The 20,094-nt window shown below is 40.2% G+C and overlaps 1 protein-coding gene across 3 annotated transcripts in view; it reads right to left on the bottom strand.

Moving 5' to 3' along the window:
* The window catches only part of CACNA2D3 (calcium voltage-gated channel auxiliary subunit alpha2delta 3), a 514,138-nt gene that overhangs the window by 235,364 nt on the left and 258,680 nt on the right, over positions 1-20,094 (bottom strand). For all 3 annotated transcript variants that reach the window (XM_081898304.1, XM_081898305.1, XM_081898306.1), the window contains exon 11: positions 19,337-19,450. In XM_081898304.1, the coding sequence (XP_081754430.1) occupies positions 19,337-19,450 (114 nt within the window). The remainder of the gene's footprint in view (positions 1-19,336; positions 19,451-20,094) is intronic.

Raw genomic sequence — 20,094 nt, 5'->3', positions numbered from 1 at the left:
TGCTTCCGAGTCGCCGCCACCACCCTGGAAACAGTTTACAATAAAATACACACAAATTATTATTATTATTCCAATGAAAGGATTAAGGTTGTTGTGTTGTTGGGCCTTTGAGAATCCAGGCTGTTGATTTTGTGCTCCCTGCTGCTTTTTAAGGCCTGCGGTTGATTGATTATTTGTGCTGCTTGGCTGCTCTGTCATTTTTAGGCTTTCGTGTTTTTATTGTGGTTAGATTTTCTTTTGGTTACCTTGCTTTTTATGGAAAGGCAGCATGTAAATGTTAATTAAAAAAATAAAAATAAACCCTAAGACAGTCAAGTTATAAGAAAGCTCCCTAAAAAGGAATGACTTCATCAACTTCCTGAACACAGGGAGATAGGTAGATGGGTCAGCCAGAAATATGTTTTGAAGTGGGGGCCCTAAAACAGACAAAGGTCCTCCGCCTCATTGCAACACCTTCAGTTGATGAAGGCATCTGTAGCAGGTATTATGTTACAGATCTGAAGCTTCAAGTCTGAATATATGGGGAGACATGTGCATTATGTTTTTTCTAGCCTCCTTGAAAATAGTTATGTTGTGATATGTTTTCTACCACCCAACTGCCATGGCTGTGGTGAAAAAACTGATCTCTGAACCTGAAAGGCAGAATTTTACATGGAGCCTACATATTACCTGTACCCTCATAAACTGGAAGACACTCTCCTAACTCGAGCTATCATTCCAATGTTTCAATGGTCATGGAATGTATTATGTTATGTTTTGAATTTCCTTCTCCCCTTAAAACTGGATGTAGGGCTTATGTTGGTATTTGAACTTGAATCATGGGGTTATTAAATTTATATACTGTACTGCCTTTCATCTAAAGATCACAGGGTAGTTTACAATATGAAAACACAGACATAGACTGGCTACTTATCCAAAGGCCCGGGAGAAGAGGAATGTTTTCCCTTGGTGCCTAAAGATATACAGCGAAGACACCAGGCGAGCCTCCCTGGGAAGAGCCTTCCATAAGTAGGGAGCCATCGCATAGAAGGCCCATTCTTGTGTTGCTGCCCTCTGGGCCTCTCTCAGAAGAGGAACACAATGAAGGGCCTCTGATAATGATCGCAGGGTCCAGGTCAGTTCATATGGGGAGAAGCTGTCCTTGAGGTATTATCATCCTGAGCAGCTGAAGGCTTTATAAGCCAAAGTCAGCATTTTAAATTGGGCCCCCAAACTAATTGGCAGCCAGTGCAATCAGGCCAGAATTGGTATTATATGCTGTCTTGCCACAGTGAGCAACCTGGCCACTGAATTCTGCACCAGCTGAAGTCTCTGAAGTGTCTCCAGAGGCAGCCCCACGTATAATGCTTTGCAGTAATCTAACGTAGAGGTTGCCAGGGCATAGATGACAGAAGTTAGGCTATCCCTGTCCAGATAGGGGTGCAGCTGGACCACCAGCCAAAGCTGATAGAAGGCACACCCTGAAACCACCTGAGTCTCAAACAATAGCAATGCGTCCAGAAATAACCCGAAGCTGCATACTTAGTGTGTAATCATTCAGTTCAACATTCACTCGATAGCTCAATCTTTTACAGACAGGGAAACAAACTAAAGTACAAATGAAATGCAAACAGGCAAACTAAACCAAATGTCTCCCGTTGATCAGCCAATAATGGCATGATTGATTGGAAATGTGGCTGTTTTCACCTTGCTCATATGAACTTCTAGCTGGTTCACAGTAACACATGGTGGCATGGCTTCAGTTTCTTTTTATTACTGTTGCCAGACCATACTTTTGTCATACATTTAATTCATTCAAGAATGTATGACTAATAAAAAAAAAGTTGTAATGCATCCAGATTGACAATAATGGAGGATTAAAATACTTGAGAGCAAGTAAACCATTAATGCTAAAAGTATTTTCTCTCTGCCACAACAGCTGGTCTGCAGCACTGTCTTTCTTTTCACATTATACTTTTCCATCACTAATAACAAATCTTTTCAGAGTCACTGACAGCCCCACCTTATTCACATCTACTCAGAAGCAATTCTTTTTTTCTGGTGGTACTCACAGCTAAAAAGTACCATCACCTCTTTTTTTGCTGCTCAAGATCTGAGTATCAGAACCTCACTTTTTTATCCAAGAAAGAGCCTTACTGAACTCGAATAAATTACTGGCTCCCAAATAAGCATGCATAGTGGGGATGTGCAGAAGAGCCATATCAATCTGAAATCTAGAACCAAGCCAGGGCTCCTTGAGACAGATCTGGGCTCCTTCTGTTTTAATTTCTGTATTTTCCTACTATCTGAGGGCCAACCCATGCAAGATGGCAAGCATGGGTCTGCTACTGAAAATGGCTTCTTGTGTCACATTTTTTAGTTTAAGGATTTGTAACTCCATCAAAAACAAGCAAAATTGTGGATTTAAACATTCCTCTCCTTCATTCACACATAGTGCATTTTTGTATCATGAGCCTAGTTACTCTTTAGTGACAGATATAAAATCTTGTACCTGTATGACCACTGTTTAATTAGCCAGAACAAGAGGAGCTGCAGCTCAAACATAACTTCGGATATCCTTAAATACAACCCTAAATAGTAAGATAAAGCAATGACAAACCTAGACAGCATCTTAAAAAGTAGAGACATGACCTTGCCAACAAAATTCCGTATAGTTAAAGCCATGGTTTTCCCAGTAGTGATGTATGGAAGTGAGAGCTGGACCATAAAGAAGGCTGATAACCAAAGAATTGATGCTTTTGAATTGTGGTGCTGGAGGAGACTCTGGAGAGTTCCATGGACTGCAAGAAGATTAAACCTATCCATTCTTAAGGAAATCAGCCCTGAGTGCTCACTGGAAGGACAGATCCTGAAGCTAGGGCTCCAATACTTTGTCCACCTCATGAGAAGAGAAGACTCCCTGGAAAAGACCCTGATGTTGGGAAAGATGGAGGGCACAAGGAGAAGGGGATGACAGAGGATGAGATGGTTGGATAGTGTTCTCGAAGCTACCAGAATGAGTTTGACCAAACTGAGGGAGGCAGTGGAAGACAGGAGTGCCTGCTGTGCTCTGGTCCATTGGGTCATGAAGAGTCGGACACGACTAAACGACTAAACAACAACAAATAGTAAGATGCTCACTGTGGTTAATCAGGACCAGAGTACACATCCATGGTCCGCAGTGGACTTGTATGTGGCAAACATCCAGCTCACATTAATTGTCAAATATTCTGACATCAAATCAAACACACTGCTTTTGAGTGAAGACAGTTCAGACATTCAGCAAAGAACACTCAGTAATTAAGTAACAAGAGGTTGTGAACATATGTTTGAAAATATGAAGGTGCCTTAGCAGGGAAGGGCTCTAGACCAGTGATAGAACACAAATCACATTCAGAAGGTCCTGCATTCAATCCTTTGCATCTTCCAGTACATCCTAGAAAAGACTCCTGCCGGAAATTGTGGAGAACCACTCCCAGTCAATGTAGACAATACTGACCCAGACAGTCTCACTTGGTATAAGGCAGTACCTCTGTTTCCTTACACTGGGGTCAAACTTTGGGTTCTTCTACTTCACTATTGTCAACTTTATTTATCAGCAACTCTCTGAAATATTGGATTAATATATTGTTGGCCCTGCTACCTAAGATCCTTTAACTGGAGGTGTCAAGGAATCCAGGACATTCATTCAAAGCATGTGCTCTCCCATTGATCTATGGCTCCAAGCGAAGTTTCGTGATATAGTGCTATGTTAACCAGTGTGGGAAAAGCATATTCAACTGCACTCCATTGATCAACATTATTTTACAAGTTCTAGAGTGAACACCTAGCACTGAAATCCATTGACTCCTTCCTACATCCATTTTAGAGTACATTTTTTTTTCTAGCACTGAGGCTGAACTAAATATCAGGTAAGAAAACTTGGTGAGAGGTAACTTGTCCATGAGTATCAGACTGTACCTAATGCCTACGTAAAGTTTAATTAACCAGCACTTAATGTTAAGTAAATTGTCAACAAAGCAACATGTGAGCAGCAATTACTGTAATAATACAATAAGATTCCCATAAACAGAAGTGTGCCGTGACAATGCTTAGCAGTGAATTTACATATTCATAGTCAGCTGAACTGGAACTGCTGGGGCATTCCTCCCCCCCACCCCCGCCCCAACCGACATGAAATGCAAGGACACATTCTTAGCATTTCCATGAGTTTGTTTTGTTTCTGCAAGGGGGTGGCATTAGACAGCTTTCTGTTTTTGCCAGCTAAGGAAGCTTTTGACGCAGTAGCACACAGTCCGGGGGGAGGGGCGGGTTACCTGACAGCATGGCTAATAAATGTAATTATGATAAAAGCCCCTAAACGGCTTCATTCTGCACTGTCACTCACAGCCCAACCTACTATTGCTCACTCCTGCTCCACAATATGACCTTTGTCATGCTTGAGAAAACAGCTCCCCACTGCTATTTGACTCTTACTGAGTGACCAGATGGGGCAGTTTTGCTTCATTATTTGTGCCTGCGAAGTGGAAACGCCAACAGAAAGATTCATTACTGTCAAGACCGTCACTGCAAAGCTCCCCTGATTTATTAGGGCATAACTGCTGTACTGGATGTAATGAGACATAAATGTTCTGCAAGGCCTATGAACTCAAGAAGGAAATACAGTGCCATCAAGAGGCTACAGCATGCCTAATTTATTAAAAGGTTGCAACAGTGCGGTGGGGCATGGGGATAGACTAGCAGTACCAACTAATGCATTTGTGTTTCCTTAACTTTCCAGATTGCAACGGTAAAAATTATTGAACATTAGTATCTTTGTAGAAAAGTGATGCAATTAACCGTGTTAAAAAAGAATCATTGATCTGTTGATATTCCCTAGATGTTCAATAAAAAGTTAAAATTGTGTGTACATATGTATAAAAGACACGCGGGTGGTGCTGTGGGTTAAACCACAGAGCCTAGGGCTTGCCGATCAGAAGGTCGGTGGTTCGAATCCCTGCAATGGGGTGAGCTCCCGTTGCTTGGTCCCTGCTCCTGCCAACCCAACAGTTTGAAAGCACATCAAAGTGCAAGTAGATAAATAGGTACCGCTCCGCCGGGAGGGTAAACAGCATTTCCGTGCGCTGCTCTGGTTCGCCAGAAGCAGCTTAGTCATGCTGGCCACATGACCCAGAAGCTGTACGCCGGCTCCCTCGGCCAATAAAGCGAGATGAGCGCCACAACCCCAGAGTCGGTCACGACTGGACCTAATGGTCAGGGGTCCCTTTACCTTTAGTTTATGTGTGTATGGAAAGATTTATACAAACTTCTGTTTCTCTGACTCTGCAGATCTTAGCAACTAAAGATGAATCCACGTCTGCTGTTCTGAAAATGAAAGTCATACAGAGTCTATGCATAGTTCAGTGTGCACTGAAACAAAACCAAGCAGGATTAATGTTCCACTGCAAGGGTCCTCGATAGGGATGGTGAGTGATAAAGTTGATCCTGCATGGCTTTCACAGGCTTTAGTCATTTAGTACCACATGCATAGCAGATTGTGTGAATGTTGATTTCACATGAACCTTGCCATTGTTTCAGTGCCAGGCAAAAAAAGGCACTTTTGTTTTCCCAGGAATTTTGACAACACCAATGATACAACCATATTGTGAAATCTGTTTCTAATATGTTTATGTCATTTTATTATTGTATTTTTTACTTGATTGCAAATCATTTTGGGACTTTTTTCTTTTAGTGGGAAACTATCCATAAATTCAACTGAACCCTAAACCTAACATGAACATTTCAGAATGAACTACGGTATCTATCTATCTATCTATCTATCTATCTATCTATCTATCATCTATCTATCTATCTATCTATCTATCTATGGGGCAGCATGGACACAATTTTTAAAACATTTGCACCAGTATGAAAGACCATTCCTAACTGGCATTCACATAACCTCTTCTGCAAATGACATTGTCTATAAAAGTCATCTGCTAAGCTGTGGCTGCCATACACAGAAAATCCCTGAGACAGCATAGTAGTGTAGTAACTTAGGCACATATTCAAAGAATCACACAACAGCTTCAGTAGCAAACCATTCACCGATCCATACTCTTAGTATGCTGGAATAGATGGTATGTATTGACTGAGATTGGGCCCTTCTAGTATTTCAGTTTAACTGGTTTGTAATTTGGCTGCTACTACAGTAATTGTAGAGCAAAACACGACAGAGAACAGTAGAGGTTTTTAGGAGCCTCATCCTCTTCCATCTCTTTTGCCATGTCTCTTGTTTGTGTCAAAGTAGAAAATAACAGTCATTATATTTGTGTGTTATAGGAGTAAGCAATGCCACTAGAATGTCAGTTCAATCTGTTTTCTGTCATTCTGTCTGCAAAATGAAACTCATTTCATGAAAGACCATCATACCAAGGGTCCTTCAACTGTGCCAGTGCTTCCTTGATAGAAGCTGAACACCTTGCAGGTATGTGATGAAGAAATAGGTGATCAGTAAGGTTGTGCTTGGAACTAACTTATGTATTTATAACTGAAGGCACCAACTACATTTGACCAAACAAAATGAATTATAGGAGGTTCATAACTGGTTCTCCAACCATTGTTATTCTTATTATTTCTAAAGTTAAAGGCAGATGCAGAGATGGGCACAAGCTGGATTGGGGCCACAACACCATGGCAAATGATTAACGGTTTTGCCTCATATCATTTCTCCAATCTAAATTGTTCCCTATCACAGCTGCTGTTTTTCTTTAGGCAATATTTGACTATGTAATCCTTACTTGTAATTTGGATTAAGACAACCCCATGTGCAGGGGCTTACCACATGTTTGTCTGAACTCCTTGACTGTCTTCATTTTGATTTCTTTTCAAACCAGCCAAGTGTTTTCTGTCAGTCCAAATCCAGACTAAGTTTTTTGAATTGTTCATCAGAAACCCAAAATTTTAGCTTATATTGAATCTTAAGGTAAAAACCTAGTGATAGTGAATAGAACAGTAGAATCAAGCAGCCATGTTTATTCCTGATTACCTGATCATATCAATTGCACAATGCTCTAAAGCATATAGCATAACACTGTTACTATGCTATGCAAAATGCACTACAGTCATACCTCGGGTTACAGGCGCTGCAGGTTGCGCTTTTTTGGGTTGCGGACCGCCGAAACCCAGAAGTACCGGAACTGGTTACTTTCGGGTTTTGGCAGACATGCATGCGCAGAAGCGCTAAATCATGCTTTGCGCATGCACAGAAGCGCCGAATCGCTATCCACGCATGCGCAGACGCGCTGCTGTAGATTGCGAACCTGCAACCTGAGCGTCCACTGTAATAATAAAAGAACAGAAAACCAATTAGACACATAAAAAATGTAGCACCCTAAAATACAGCATCATTAAAGTATCTTAAATATTGGCATTCTTCAAAGGTTTAATCTTTATAGTATCAGAGCAATCCTCATTTTATTTTATAGAGGCCACCTCGCCTTCTTATCCAATGTTCCTGGGGGAAAGAGACCAAATAAACATCCTTCTCTTTGTAGTCTTGCACCTCAACACAGGACAGCAAATACTGGGAGACTGGGAGCTTTCTGTGTTTACTCACAATTAACTCCTATAAACTGGAAGCTGAGTCGCCATTGAGCTCCACTGGACTTACTTCTGTGTAATGGTGCCCACAATTGGGCAGCATGATACCTGCCTTCTAACAACTGTACATTGTTACGACTGAACTCCAATCATCTTAATATAGTGGTAAGAATAATTAAGCAAAAGAGTAATTAAGTAAATATGCCATATGCCTCTTGCAGTTCTGTAACCTTAGCTTTGACTTTAATAATGCTCCATTCCTCAGTGAACTGGAACAGTTTATATCAGCCCAACTCCTCCTGGAATTTATGGGTCTTGTAGAGACTGAAGTGCTGTTAGCACCTGATTAAATAGTAAGATGGGAATAAGAGCCAGTTTCTTTTGCCACTCAACAACCCATTAATAAGTCACTGTGGAGCACCAAAAAAGTAGCTCAAAAACATTTGTGTTTTGTTGAATCACTTTATTTTGGTAAATCTAGCTTGATACCTTGGTGGAAAAACTTAGTTCATTAGGAGTGTTTTATACATTGCTCAGTTTACCTTATGGTTCCCTCATGGCTCTTAAAACATGTCTGTATTTAAAATGCTTTGAAATGAACTAGAGAAGCCAGGTGTTTTCTCATTAAATTATGGATAAAAGGACACTGGCTCCATTTTACTTATCTTTGGATTTTTATTTAGTTTACTGTTAAAACCATCATAAGCAACAAGCCCTTCGTGCATGTGATCTTAAATGAATAGATGCAATGGACAAGCTTTAATGTCAGGAATTGACACAAATATTTGAAGGTTCAAATGCATGACCATGAATTGCGTCTGGCTTTGGTAGCCGGTCAAAATATATGCTTGCCACTGTTCCTTTATTACTTCAGGGAAGGAATGGAATGAGCCATTTTTTAGGCACAGAAGAAATGCTTGCTGTTTGGTTAAGTTTCAGTGGTCTTGGAAGATCACTTAACGATTTCTCTGTCTGTTGTACCAGTTGCTGTGTTCTATGCTAGATGCTGTATGGTTTTTAATTATATTTCTTGCTTATTTTATTTCATATACTGTATTGTAATACAATACAATAACATATAAGAAACAAAAAGCAATAAAAATATACTTTAAAATTAATATGATTATTTAATGCAGACATGCCACCTGAATGAATTTCACAGACCACTGGTGGTCCACAGACCATGATTTTGGAACCCCTGGGCTAGACAGTGTTATATTGTCCTTCTCTCTTTCTGCTGCCTCCTACCTTCCTGTAACCTCAAGCTTCCTTTTTTCTGGCTCCTAGGGAATCAAAAGGTTACTCAGAACTAACTACTTTCTACGGCATTTGTTTAACAATGAATTTGTTTCATTTTCCGCCCTTTTTCATTATGAATCCTTTGCATCAACCCTAGATCAGTAGCTAAAGTAGACAACAAAGCTAAACAACGAATCAACAGAGTGATACTGCAGCAGAACAATTCAAGATGGATGTTGACAAGCTGTAAACAATTTAAAGGAGAGCAACAAATATGGTCCATGAAGGAAACCATATGAGGGGAAAATATTTATCAGGTGGGTATATTTTGGCAATTTTAAAATATTCAAAAGAATTTCAGAAAGAAAATAATCTTATTCACAGAACATAATGCATTTTTTTAAAAGGTGAGTTAAAATAAAATAAACTATAAAGGTTATTTACATTAAATAGCCTGGAGCTGGGGGTAGGAACACCTCATAACATATGCAATAAATTGTTCATGTAATTGCAGAATCAATAATTTTGGTTTTTTTTTTAAGCTGGACAGAAAGGTCACCTTAAATTCAGACTGTGGACTCCAGGCATTATATCTACGACGAGCTGGAAATGGCAATGACATGACCTATGAAAAAAACTGCTTTTTGTATTGACGCAGAACAAATGCCATAAATGACAGTAATGAGAGTAAACAGCAACCTGTGAACATCACAGTTCATATAAAGGTGAATTCACCTGTTATGTCCTCACAGTACTCAGTGCTGGCTAACTGTGTGGCACGATAAGGGGAAATGGTACATCTATTAATTTTTTAAAAAATTATGCCCCAGGTTTCAATTCACAATACAATAATATGAATACAACAATGGAATAGCACTGAAACAAACAACGCACAACCACAAAAAAGCCAAAAAACAACAACATCAGAAGCATTCAAAGCAAGGAAACTAGGTCCAATAAAACAAGCAGCAATAATATAACAGAGGGTTGTGCCAAGTGAAGTCACGAGACTAGTGGAACTTATGCAACAGAACTTCCCTTGCCTCACCCTTCCCGCATCTCCCCCAGTTTGCTCTTGGGTCCGTCCGTCCCCCCCAAGTATTTGGAGTAGTTTTGAAGGGAAGGGCACAGGAGGATGAGAGGGAAGCAAAGCTCCACTGTTCAAGTGGAGGTCATTCTACTCATGCAATAAATTTGTTTAGTCGCTGCACATAAAACAAGGTTTTTAACTTTGCATCTGAAGGTAGTCAAGGTGGGTGCAAGGCAAACCTTTCCAGGGAGAGAGTTTTAAAGTTGAGACACCGAACCTTGATGATGGAAGGGGCACTTGGGAAAGGGCCTCAGGGAAAAATCTTACTTAATGAATGAGCAGGTTCATAGGGGAGTAGGCAGTCTTTCAGATGTTATCCGTGTTGACTAAAGTTTCACACTTCCTAATGCTCTAGTCTAGTGGAAACTGCAGTTATCACGTGAAGAGAGTTTATGTGAAAGACTTCCCACAAGAATAAGATTCAGGGTTGCCTATAATTGTTGCCAGTTAGAGGTGGAAGATTTGTTATATATATACAGTGGACCTTTTGATACGAATTTAATTCGTTCTGGGGGTCTGTGCACCCCCCCCCAAAAAAAAAGTACCAGAAAGTTACATAACCAGAGCAGTACGTAACTGGAGACATATATAGAGAAAGAGAGTTAGTTAGTACAACAGTATAGTCCTTTAACTGTGATAATGCCTCTTGCTTGTTTGGACTTCGGCATCTCTCTTATAAAGGTAAGAGTCGCTGCAGACTTTGCATCTGGCCCTCCACACCACTGTTATGTGGCCCTTGGAATGCTGCCTACAAGAAAACATAGCACTCAGAATGGGAAGAAAAAGTTTCCAGACCCTACTTCAAAGTATTTAAGAGAGGTGGTTCTTTTTTACTTTATTAAAATATTGTTTTAAAAAATCCAATGCCTAGCTGTTGGGTTCAAGGCACAGGAGAAAAACAATAAACCCTTCCACACACGTGGAACTTCAAAACTGTACATTAATTGAGCACATGCAGAGTCACGTACTAGTGGAGCAACAGAATCAGAAACAGGAGGGCAGTAGGGGTTTGTTTTCACCAGCATAAGCAGTGCAGCTGTTTTAAAATGTGTTATATGAGTTCTGAATGGAACCTCAGCCGGTAATCTGGCTGCTGCAGTTGTTTCTGGGTCATCTTAAAGGGCAACTCCAAGTAGAGTGCATTGCAACAATCCACTCTGGAAATTACCAGACTATGAAGAACCATGGCCAAGTTATCTCTGTCCAAAAGGGGCTGCAGCTGGTGAACATCTGGAACTGGGCATTTCTAGTCATCAAGGCCACTTGAACTTCAAGCAACAACGTACTGCCAAGCTATCAACCTGCTCCTTCTAGAGAAATCTAGGACAAGCTGTCTTCCCCCTTCTAGACTTAAGAATTTAGAACATATAACACCTCTGCCTTTTAAGGATTTATTGACCCACATCCAGCCCATCACCATCTCCAAACACTGGTCTAGCACCTCAGCAGCCTCTCCCAATTCAGATGGAACAGAGAGGTAAAACTGAGTGTTAACTGCATATTAATGACACCTCACTACAAATCTCCTGATGACAGCTCTCAGAAGCTTCATATAGATGAAGCATGGGGGACAAGATGGAAGCCTGCGGGAAACCACAGGACAGCTCCCCTGGTGCTGAACAGTAGCTTTCTAGAAATAGCTCTGGAGATAGGAGCAGAACAAGTAGTACCATGTCTCCAAGCACCAGCTCCAGAAGCATACCTTGGTCAATGGTATCAAATGCTGAGGAGTAGACTGGAGGAAAAGGCTCACAATGACTCAGTTCATCTCCATCCTGCTATGGAGTAAGTTGTCCAACAGGACCTCTCTATAGAGCTTCAACTGCCGGTCACCCTTGCTATCTTGGGTGCTATGTCTGCTGCTCACTGCCTTATCTTTTTGATGCTATAACTGCCACAGGGTCTTGCTACTCTGCTACTGTGCCTTAGGGGTACCAATTACAGATAAATCAGAATAGTCACTCAAGGCTTCTATGGCATGTGAAGCTGTTGTGCTGTCATGGATGCTTCATCACTATAGTGGCATCAGGAGCAGGGTGTCCCGTAAGTAACTTTGCCACGTCTGTGGGCCACAAGCAAGCATCTTGGCAGAACCAGAAATAAGACTGCTTGTGCAGCCATGCCTCCGCCCTTTCATGTGCATAAGTTTTGTATGCAATCTAAATTAAAACACATGATCATATTCTCTTCTCTTCCTCAGACACAGATATGAATTTTCATGGGAAGTGAACATAAAAATATGGGTGTGAACTTGATCAAAGCAAAATCATTCAAATCTCCGGGAAATGTTTATAGTAATCCACTTGTTTCTGTCACAGATGTTTCAGCTGGTACAATTTAGCTTGCGTGCACATTTACTTAAAGAAATGATTAACTGCTTCTCTTTTTGCAGATAGTTCTCACAGAAGAATGAAAAAAAAATAGACTTCATCGCTTTCTTTTTGTTCCACAGTATGCTTTTCTTATGAAATGAAATTAGCAAGCATATTTAAAAATATATCTGGTTCTGCACAATAGTCAGTTTTAAGGTAATTAAACACAGGCATTTGCTTTCCCCCAAAAAAGAGAGGGGGAAAAGAACATTTCTTTTTCAGTTAAGGTGGGCATAAAAGATAACACAGAGCTTTTCCTGGGCAAGGAAGATTAACACGTAATCCATCACTTGATTGGTTGCTTTGCTGCACACATTTTTGTTTAAATTCAACATTTTAAAAAAAGAGTTGACTACAGTTCCCGGATGCCATTTAATGATCATGTTCCTGGAAACAGTATTACTTGGATCCACAGCCAAACCCTGAATATTTCCTCCACCAAACTTCCATCAGACCATGTTCCTGCCCCCCTGGTGTCCAGCACCTTACAGAAAGTTGCACAAATCAAAATGCATTCAAAGACTGGTGAAGGCAACTTCTGAGAACTCAGAAGGACAATAAGTTATGCCTCCTGACTATCCAAAGTTCTTTCCCACTATTATATAAAAGCAGCAATCTCTGCGACAGATCATATGGTTCCCATTTCTCAATGTGGGGTTGTTTTTTCAGCTGGTCCTTGGACTGGATAATTCCATAGCCCTTGCTGGGCATACCAAACCTTCTCTGCTGTATCAGTGCAAGACTGTAGTTCTGATTCAAACAAAATATACCCACATGGAAAAGACAACTTGTTTTCATTGATGAAGAACTGGTTTAATGTCTGGAGAGCTTCTCTTATGCCTCTTCTCCCCCTATGTGTCCCCCCATGGGGCCCTGCTGAAATTTGAGAGCCCAAAATCCACCACTGGCAAGGGAAGCAGATGCTAAATCTTTGGGTTACTCTCTGCGGATCCAAAGGGTAAGACTAGAGCCAGTGGGTAGAAATTGCAAGAAAGCAAATTTGGACAAAGCTTTAGGAGAAATTTCCAAAGAGCTCCCTGACCTTGTTGTAGACAGCCTTGGAAGGTGGGAGAGGGAGGCGTTCTCCATCACTGAATATATTTAAGCAGATACTGGACAGTCATATGTCAGGGGTACCATGGCTGCACAAGACTCTCTGTGTGTGCTTGTGACTAGATGGCCTCTAAGTAACCTTCTAATGCTAATGATTTTTCATTCTAGAAATAGAATGTAGGCAGGTAACTAACAAAAAAGCAAAATAAAAATGTATAAAATAACTAATCTTCAGCAGAAGAGCTATTTAAAAGAAAAAATAAAATAAAAATTAGAATGGTCTTTTGTTAGTTCAGTTGTGGAGTCAGCCTATTTTATGAAATCATAACACAGAACAACTTCACATTTCTACTATTATTGAGGTACTCATGATGGCTTCTAATTTTTTAGCAGCATGTCAAACAACAGATGGTGAATTATACAATGAAAAATTACAGTGCAGTGAGATATGTTCTCCATTAATGAGTCCCAAGTGATTCATGATTCTGAGGTGTATTTTCAAGATATGAATCCCCAAGGAAGAAACACCACGAAACAAAGACACTGCGGAGCATCCAGCCATAAATTCAACTCATCTTCCATGTTATAAACCAGGAAAGATTCTTTGATTGCTCTTAAGGGAAACCTCAGCTATTTAGATTAAAGCTTAACGGAAGTCGGTGCTCCAACGTTTTCCCATAAAAACAGAATGTATTTACTCTGATGTATAAGTCACCTCAAGTTTTTATACAACCAATTAAAGAGCTGTAGAGATGGTTATGCCATAGTGCTAAAAATAACTCCAGTATTTAAAACCTTTGTACAGAACTGTATATGCTGTAGGACTTGCTTTCTGGTGGGCATGGGAAACAATCAATTAAGTCTACTAATGTTGATAACTAATTTAATAAACGCCCATCCTTCTCATAGCTAATAGTCAAATAGTGTTAATATCAGTCCCAAATATTAGGGGTCATAACAAAGATTACTCAGAATTCTGATCTTCCATTTGTACTTTTTAATGTCTGATGATTCCCCATTGCCCACCAGGCTTCTTCTCCCCCTCCCCCTCCTCCAATGTTGAACTCAGATGGCTCCATGCTGACCACACTGAAGCCACCCAGATTATTATTTTTTCAAAAATACCCAGGGGATACCTACAGTATACCCATGTACATAACATGAAAATTATTCTCTAAAAGGGCCCCCAAATCAGGAAAAAATCCAGAACATTATTGTGTATGTACGGCCTCACACAACAGGCTGGGAAGGCTTTTAGCAGCTTCCCACAGCGGAAGAAGTGTAGACTGTGCTTAAGATGCCCAGTGCATTCCGAATAGGTATGATGGAAATTCCCACCAAAGATCTTTGCCACACTTTGAGAAGCAGCAGAAGTTTCAGGATCATAGCCACCATTCTCCTACTTAAGATCATTTAATTAGAGATGCAAGAAAGGAAACTGGAAGTTCTACATGCCAAATATGCACTTTACCCATGGATCTAATTTCCCCCTCACATCCCCAATTTGGAAAACTATATTCCATTTCACTACAAAATCGTAACAGCAAGAAAGCCCTCAAAGGATAGATAATCATCCTGTTTCAGGTTACAATGCCCTAGAAGGTGTCTGAATCCTTCCTTTTGCTCATGAGACACCTCATGATTCAACACACAGTACACACTGACCTTTGAAATATTCTGACTCTTTCTTAAGAAAAGAAAATCAATTCAATAACACCAGGACAACAGCGATTTGCCGTTCCTAATGTTCCGTGCGTGTAGCATCAGCATATTGCTAAGCTACACAGGGTTGGTTAACATTCTAGGGAATGCTTTAATCTCCTTGTAGATGGCAGTCTAGAGGAAACAGATAAATGGTCACTGTGGTTATGTCGTGGTCCAGCTATCCATTTTGCCAAATGGATGTTAATGTTCTTAAACATTATTTTACCCTTGTGGAAAGTGAGGGGGAGAACCATATGCTACCCTTTTTACTTTTTAGAAGCTCTCTACAGGTACTCTTGTACACTGCAGGGTTACAGTTTGTTCACTGAAATGCGGCATTTTATAGTTGCCTCAGCTCGGACTTGTATGGTGCTTTACTCATGAGTCTTTATTTTATAAAACTAAACATCTTGGTTTCTACTTGTGCAGGTTGTCCATGAAACTTAAAACCATGAAAGGTCAGACTTCTGAGTTGCAGTGAGACCCTAAATAAATTTAAAAAACAAAAACAAAACAAAACCTGCTCCATGCTGCAGAAGTTACACTTAACACACAGGAGGCCAGGATTAGCCTCTGACTGCCTTCACATGAGTCATATCTAGGAACACAATCAACTTCCTAGGCGTCGATGACTGGTTCCCTGATTGGTGCCAGAGTTATAGTTTAGGAAGCAGCAGTGGCAACTGTATAAATAGACTGTATAGTTTGAGCCATAAAGTGATTGTGACATGTGCATCATGTACTCCAGCAGAGACTAGCCAATAAGGCTGCTTCCCTTCACATCTTTTATAAAGGTTTTAATGACAAAATGAATAGCTGCCAACAGCATCAGTGTCAAGTGAAGAAATGTGTCAGTTTTGATTATCTACACTGTCCTTCATATGTATGAAGATGCTACTGCTGCCATACCATGCAAATAAGGTGTATTTATACCATTAACATCACACAATATTAGGGGAAGAAATCCCAAAGACACAAGCAAATAATATTTTCATATTTCATCTACTACATCTACTTTGAACTAAGTTATCATGAGGTATACAATTATTAGGGGCAACAGGGTACAATTCAGGATACCTTTGCATGTGAATTTTACTGTTTTTAATGGTTTTGTGTGGGATAAAATTTGGGGTACCTTTGCATATGTGTGGTGTTTTTTTTTACTCTGTTCATAATGGTTCTTGGACATAGCTAAGGGGGACGGGAAGGGCAGCTGCCCCCCTTAAATCAATAAAAATCAATAAAAAATACTTAGAATCATAGAATCATAGAGTTGGAAGAGACCACAAGGGCCATCGAGTCCAACCCCCTGCCAAGCAGGAAACACCATCAGAGCACTCCTGACATATGGTTGTCAAACCTCTGCTTAAAGACCTCCAAAGAAGGAGACTCCACCACACTCCTTGGCAGCAAATTCCACTGTCGAACAGCTCTTACTGTCAGGAAGTTCTTCCTAATGTTTAGGTGGAATCTTCTTTCTTGTAGTTTGGATCCATTGCTCCGTGTCCGCTTCTCTGGAGCAGCAGAAAACAACCTTCCTCCCTCCTCTATGTGACATCCTTTTATATATTTGAACATGGCTATCATATCACCCCTGCATATATTAAAATGAGCAACTGTGATGGATCTCTAAGGTCAATCATATTGTCCTTCCGCCTCAAAATGATAAGACAATAATGCTGAAGTAATATTTTGAGGAAGTAATACTTAACTAACTGAGGTTTTGTTTCCACCCATGTAATGGTTAATGTGTGATATAATTCAGTGTACCGTTGTATAAGAATATTTACCATTTTTAATGGCTTGAATGAGATATGAATGATTCAGGGCACCTTTGTATGCAAACCTTGGCCCTGCTTATTTTGTATCTAAGATTGTGTATCAAAGACTGCTTCCTTTCAGACATCTTCCTGCTTCCAGGTGGAAAGGGCAAAAGGGGAGCAAAACATAAAGCCCAAAATGCATGCACAAAGCCCAGAGAAGAGAAGATCACCAGTGCTGAACCCTTCTTTGAGATTAGAAATCTCACCTGGATTCACTATGGGCCACAAACACATACTGTGTGCACATGGCAGGGAGCCTCAGCAAGATGACCCTAACACAATTACATGTATGTTGGTCCTAATTTTCACAGGCTTCAGGGCATGAAAGTGTGCTCTTCCACAGCTACTGCCAGAAAGTCCAACTAGATTCCAGGACAGCACTTCAGCCAGCTCACATTCTGCAGTCCTAAGCCATCATCTTCCAACAGGAATGACCTTAGATTTCTAATTTCTAGTCAGTTATACTAGCCCAGCCAACTTTCAACTGCAAAATTCAAAACATGTACTGTTGTTTCTGACTCAAACTCATGCATTTAAGATATTGCCTTGCCCATCTCATACCTCATACCAACACAGCAATACTCCTGAATATAAATGTTCAAAAACATAAGCAGACCTTGGGTGGAAGTCCTTTTCTCCACAGGATTTGGAAGTGTATCTCATTTAAGTTCAATGTGCTGGTACTTGTGTACAAAGCCCTTGGGACCAGGATACCTATGAGATGGTCTCATCCCTATTTAACCAAAAAAGCCCTGTACTTCGCAGGAGAGAGCCTCATGCAGATACCGTCTCAGCAAGAAGTCCATCTGTATGATGCAGGAATTGGACCTTTAGCCTGGCAGCACTTATCAAGCCTTCAGAACTCCTTCCCTTTACATATCAGACAGGCAGCATGTCTCTTTGCCTTTTGTTGTTTAGTCGTTTAGTCATGTCCGACTCTTTGTGACCCCATGGACCAGAGCACGCCAGGCAAACCTATCTTCCACTGCCTCCCGCAGCTTGCCTTTTACCACCTATTGAATACCTTCCTTTACAAATAAGCCTTTTAAGTTATTTTTATCCTAGTCTGTATCTGATTTGAAGCTGGTTTTATATATGAAATTGCTTTATGTATGTTTTTGTTGTTAAATCATTTCAAGATGTGTTATAGGAAGCAATTCATAAATGGAATTATTATTTTCTCAAAAAAATGTTTTTAAAAGGCAACTACTGACAAAGCACATCCTGCCTGATCATGCAGCATAAACACAATTACTAACCATTATAATTCTTTTCACAGCAGCTCATTTTGCATTTTTTATTTCGTGAATGGCAAGGGTGATTTTCTATAAAATCATCAGAAGAAATTAATTCCCGAGTCAATCCCAGACAATTAGCAGATACTCACACCTTAATTTCAACTTTACTAGGTCTAGCTGTCTTTCCCAAAAATCAGAGATACACGGCTAGAGTATAATTTCATTGTTGTTTAAAGCTGTGAAATTATACTCTAGCTGTGCCACAATTTCTATGCCATTTTACCCCAAAGTCTAGTAAAGTAAATGGGAATACTATAAAGCAGACAGATTACTAAATACACCCCAATTCAGTATTTTATGCTGTCACTGAGCTGCCCCACAAATGGTAAAACAATTCATTTTTTTTTAAAGAAAGTAAAATAGTCATGCAAACCCAGCAGCAGATTTATAAGTATGTTCAGCATGGGCAAAATTAGAGGTCCCTGAGGTTGAAGTGCTCCCAAGTTATTAGCATGGAATGATAAGTGAGCTTTGAAATGCAACTACAGACGGTGAGTTGCCATTGTTGAATTCTAGCATTACAAATTGTTGCATTGTTTCCACTCTTCATTTGTCCTACTCCCCAATTAAAGTCAGTGGAGGCTGGTCCAAAAACGCAACCAGGACCTAGCTCTACCAAACAAAATGTCAAGCACATTTCTTTAAAGTTCTCCCCAAATCTCAAAGCCACACTCTTCCCTGTCTCATGCATCCTTCCTTAAATATGCAGTATGTTTCTCAACACCACTTTTTTTAAAGCAACAGCTAGGAGAAGATGCATTTACACAGGAAAGGATCCATTCTAAGTTTGGTTGGGATTTTAAAATGCAGCAAACACACATATAATAAGATAAGAAGAGCCCTGCTAGATCAGGCCAAAGGCCCATATAGTCCAGCATTCTGTTCTCACAATGGCCAACCAAATGCTCTTGAGAAGCCTGCAAGCACAAAAGCATACACCTGGTCATTTTTAATCCAGATCGAAGCTTACCTGATATTGTTTGCTCTGCTTTTCAATTGACAAATATCTGCCTTAGAGCACAACTCTGTTGGTCAAGGTCCCACTAGTAGAGAATATTTGTATTTAAGAGCATCAGGGCTATAAATGTACACCTTCTTAAATCAAAGAAATTTGCACGAAATATGCCACAATTTTGGCATGTTTTTGTGTCATCATCAGATACATTGTTTCACAGATACAAAATATAATGGACTTACCTTCCTATCTGGCCAATTATACTTTTCAAAAATGGCATCATAAGTGTCCACAGCACCATCTGTAATCAGCATTATGGCTTGACTGCAAATACTCCCTTGTCCTGTATGATTGAACTGGGAAACAAGCAAACAAATATTCATTGAGTTCTGGCATACTTAGCTAGGCAAATGAGTATTTGCTGTAAGAAAACCATGCTCATAATTCCAGTGTGCATATGCTTTGCTGAAAAGCATCCAGTGCTATAGCCATCACTTTCCTGCTTGTTCCCTCAAAAAAAAAGCAAGCTGCAGATGAAACCCCTATGGAATTTAGTACTACATCAGGGCTATAAATGTACACCTTCTTAAATCAAAGAAATTTGCAGGAAATATGCCACATGAATTAATCTAGCAGTCAAATCTTTTTCCGGTTAAACCAACCTCCCTTTGTAAGGAAGGCAGTTTTAATAGGAGTTCTTGTAGTGCCCAGATCACCCCACCTAGAAAGAGATTATATCAATGACTGTGCAGCAAATGTAGCAACACAGTAATTGGGTAATGGCATAGGTGCCAGTAAGTAACAGGAGGTTGTGTTTGTTTCTTTAACAACCAAGCAGAAGACTCCTCCCTCAGTGCTGTTACTGAGCCTTGGATTCCACCTACTTGGATTCCCTACTATGGTGGGAAACAAATCTGCCTTGCTGAAAATGGGGTGATTGGAGGAGAGGGTGGGGGAAATCGCACCTGCATTTTCTTTCACTTCTAGGATTACTTCTGGG

The sequence above is a fragment of the Podarcis melisellensis genome (genome assembly GCF_964234715.1).
Source record: "Podarcis melisellensis genome assembly, chromosome: 2".
NCBI classification, from domain to species: Eukaryota; Metazoa; Chordata; class Lepidosauria; order Squamata; family Lacertidae; genus Podarcis; species Podarcis melisellensis.
The sequence above is the reverse complement of the archived record's forward strand: the minus strand, read 5'-3'. Positions and strand labels throughout refer to the sequence as shown.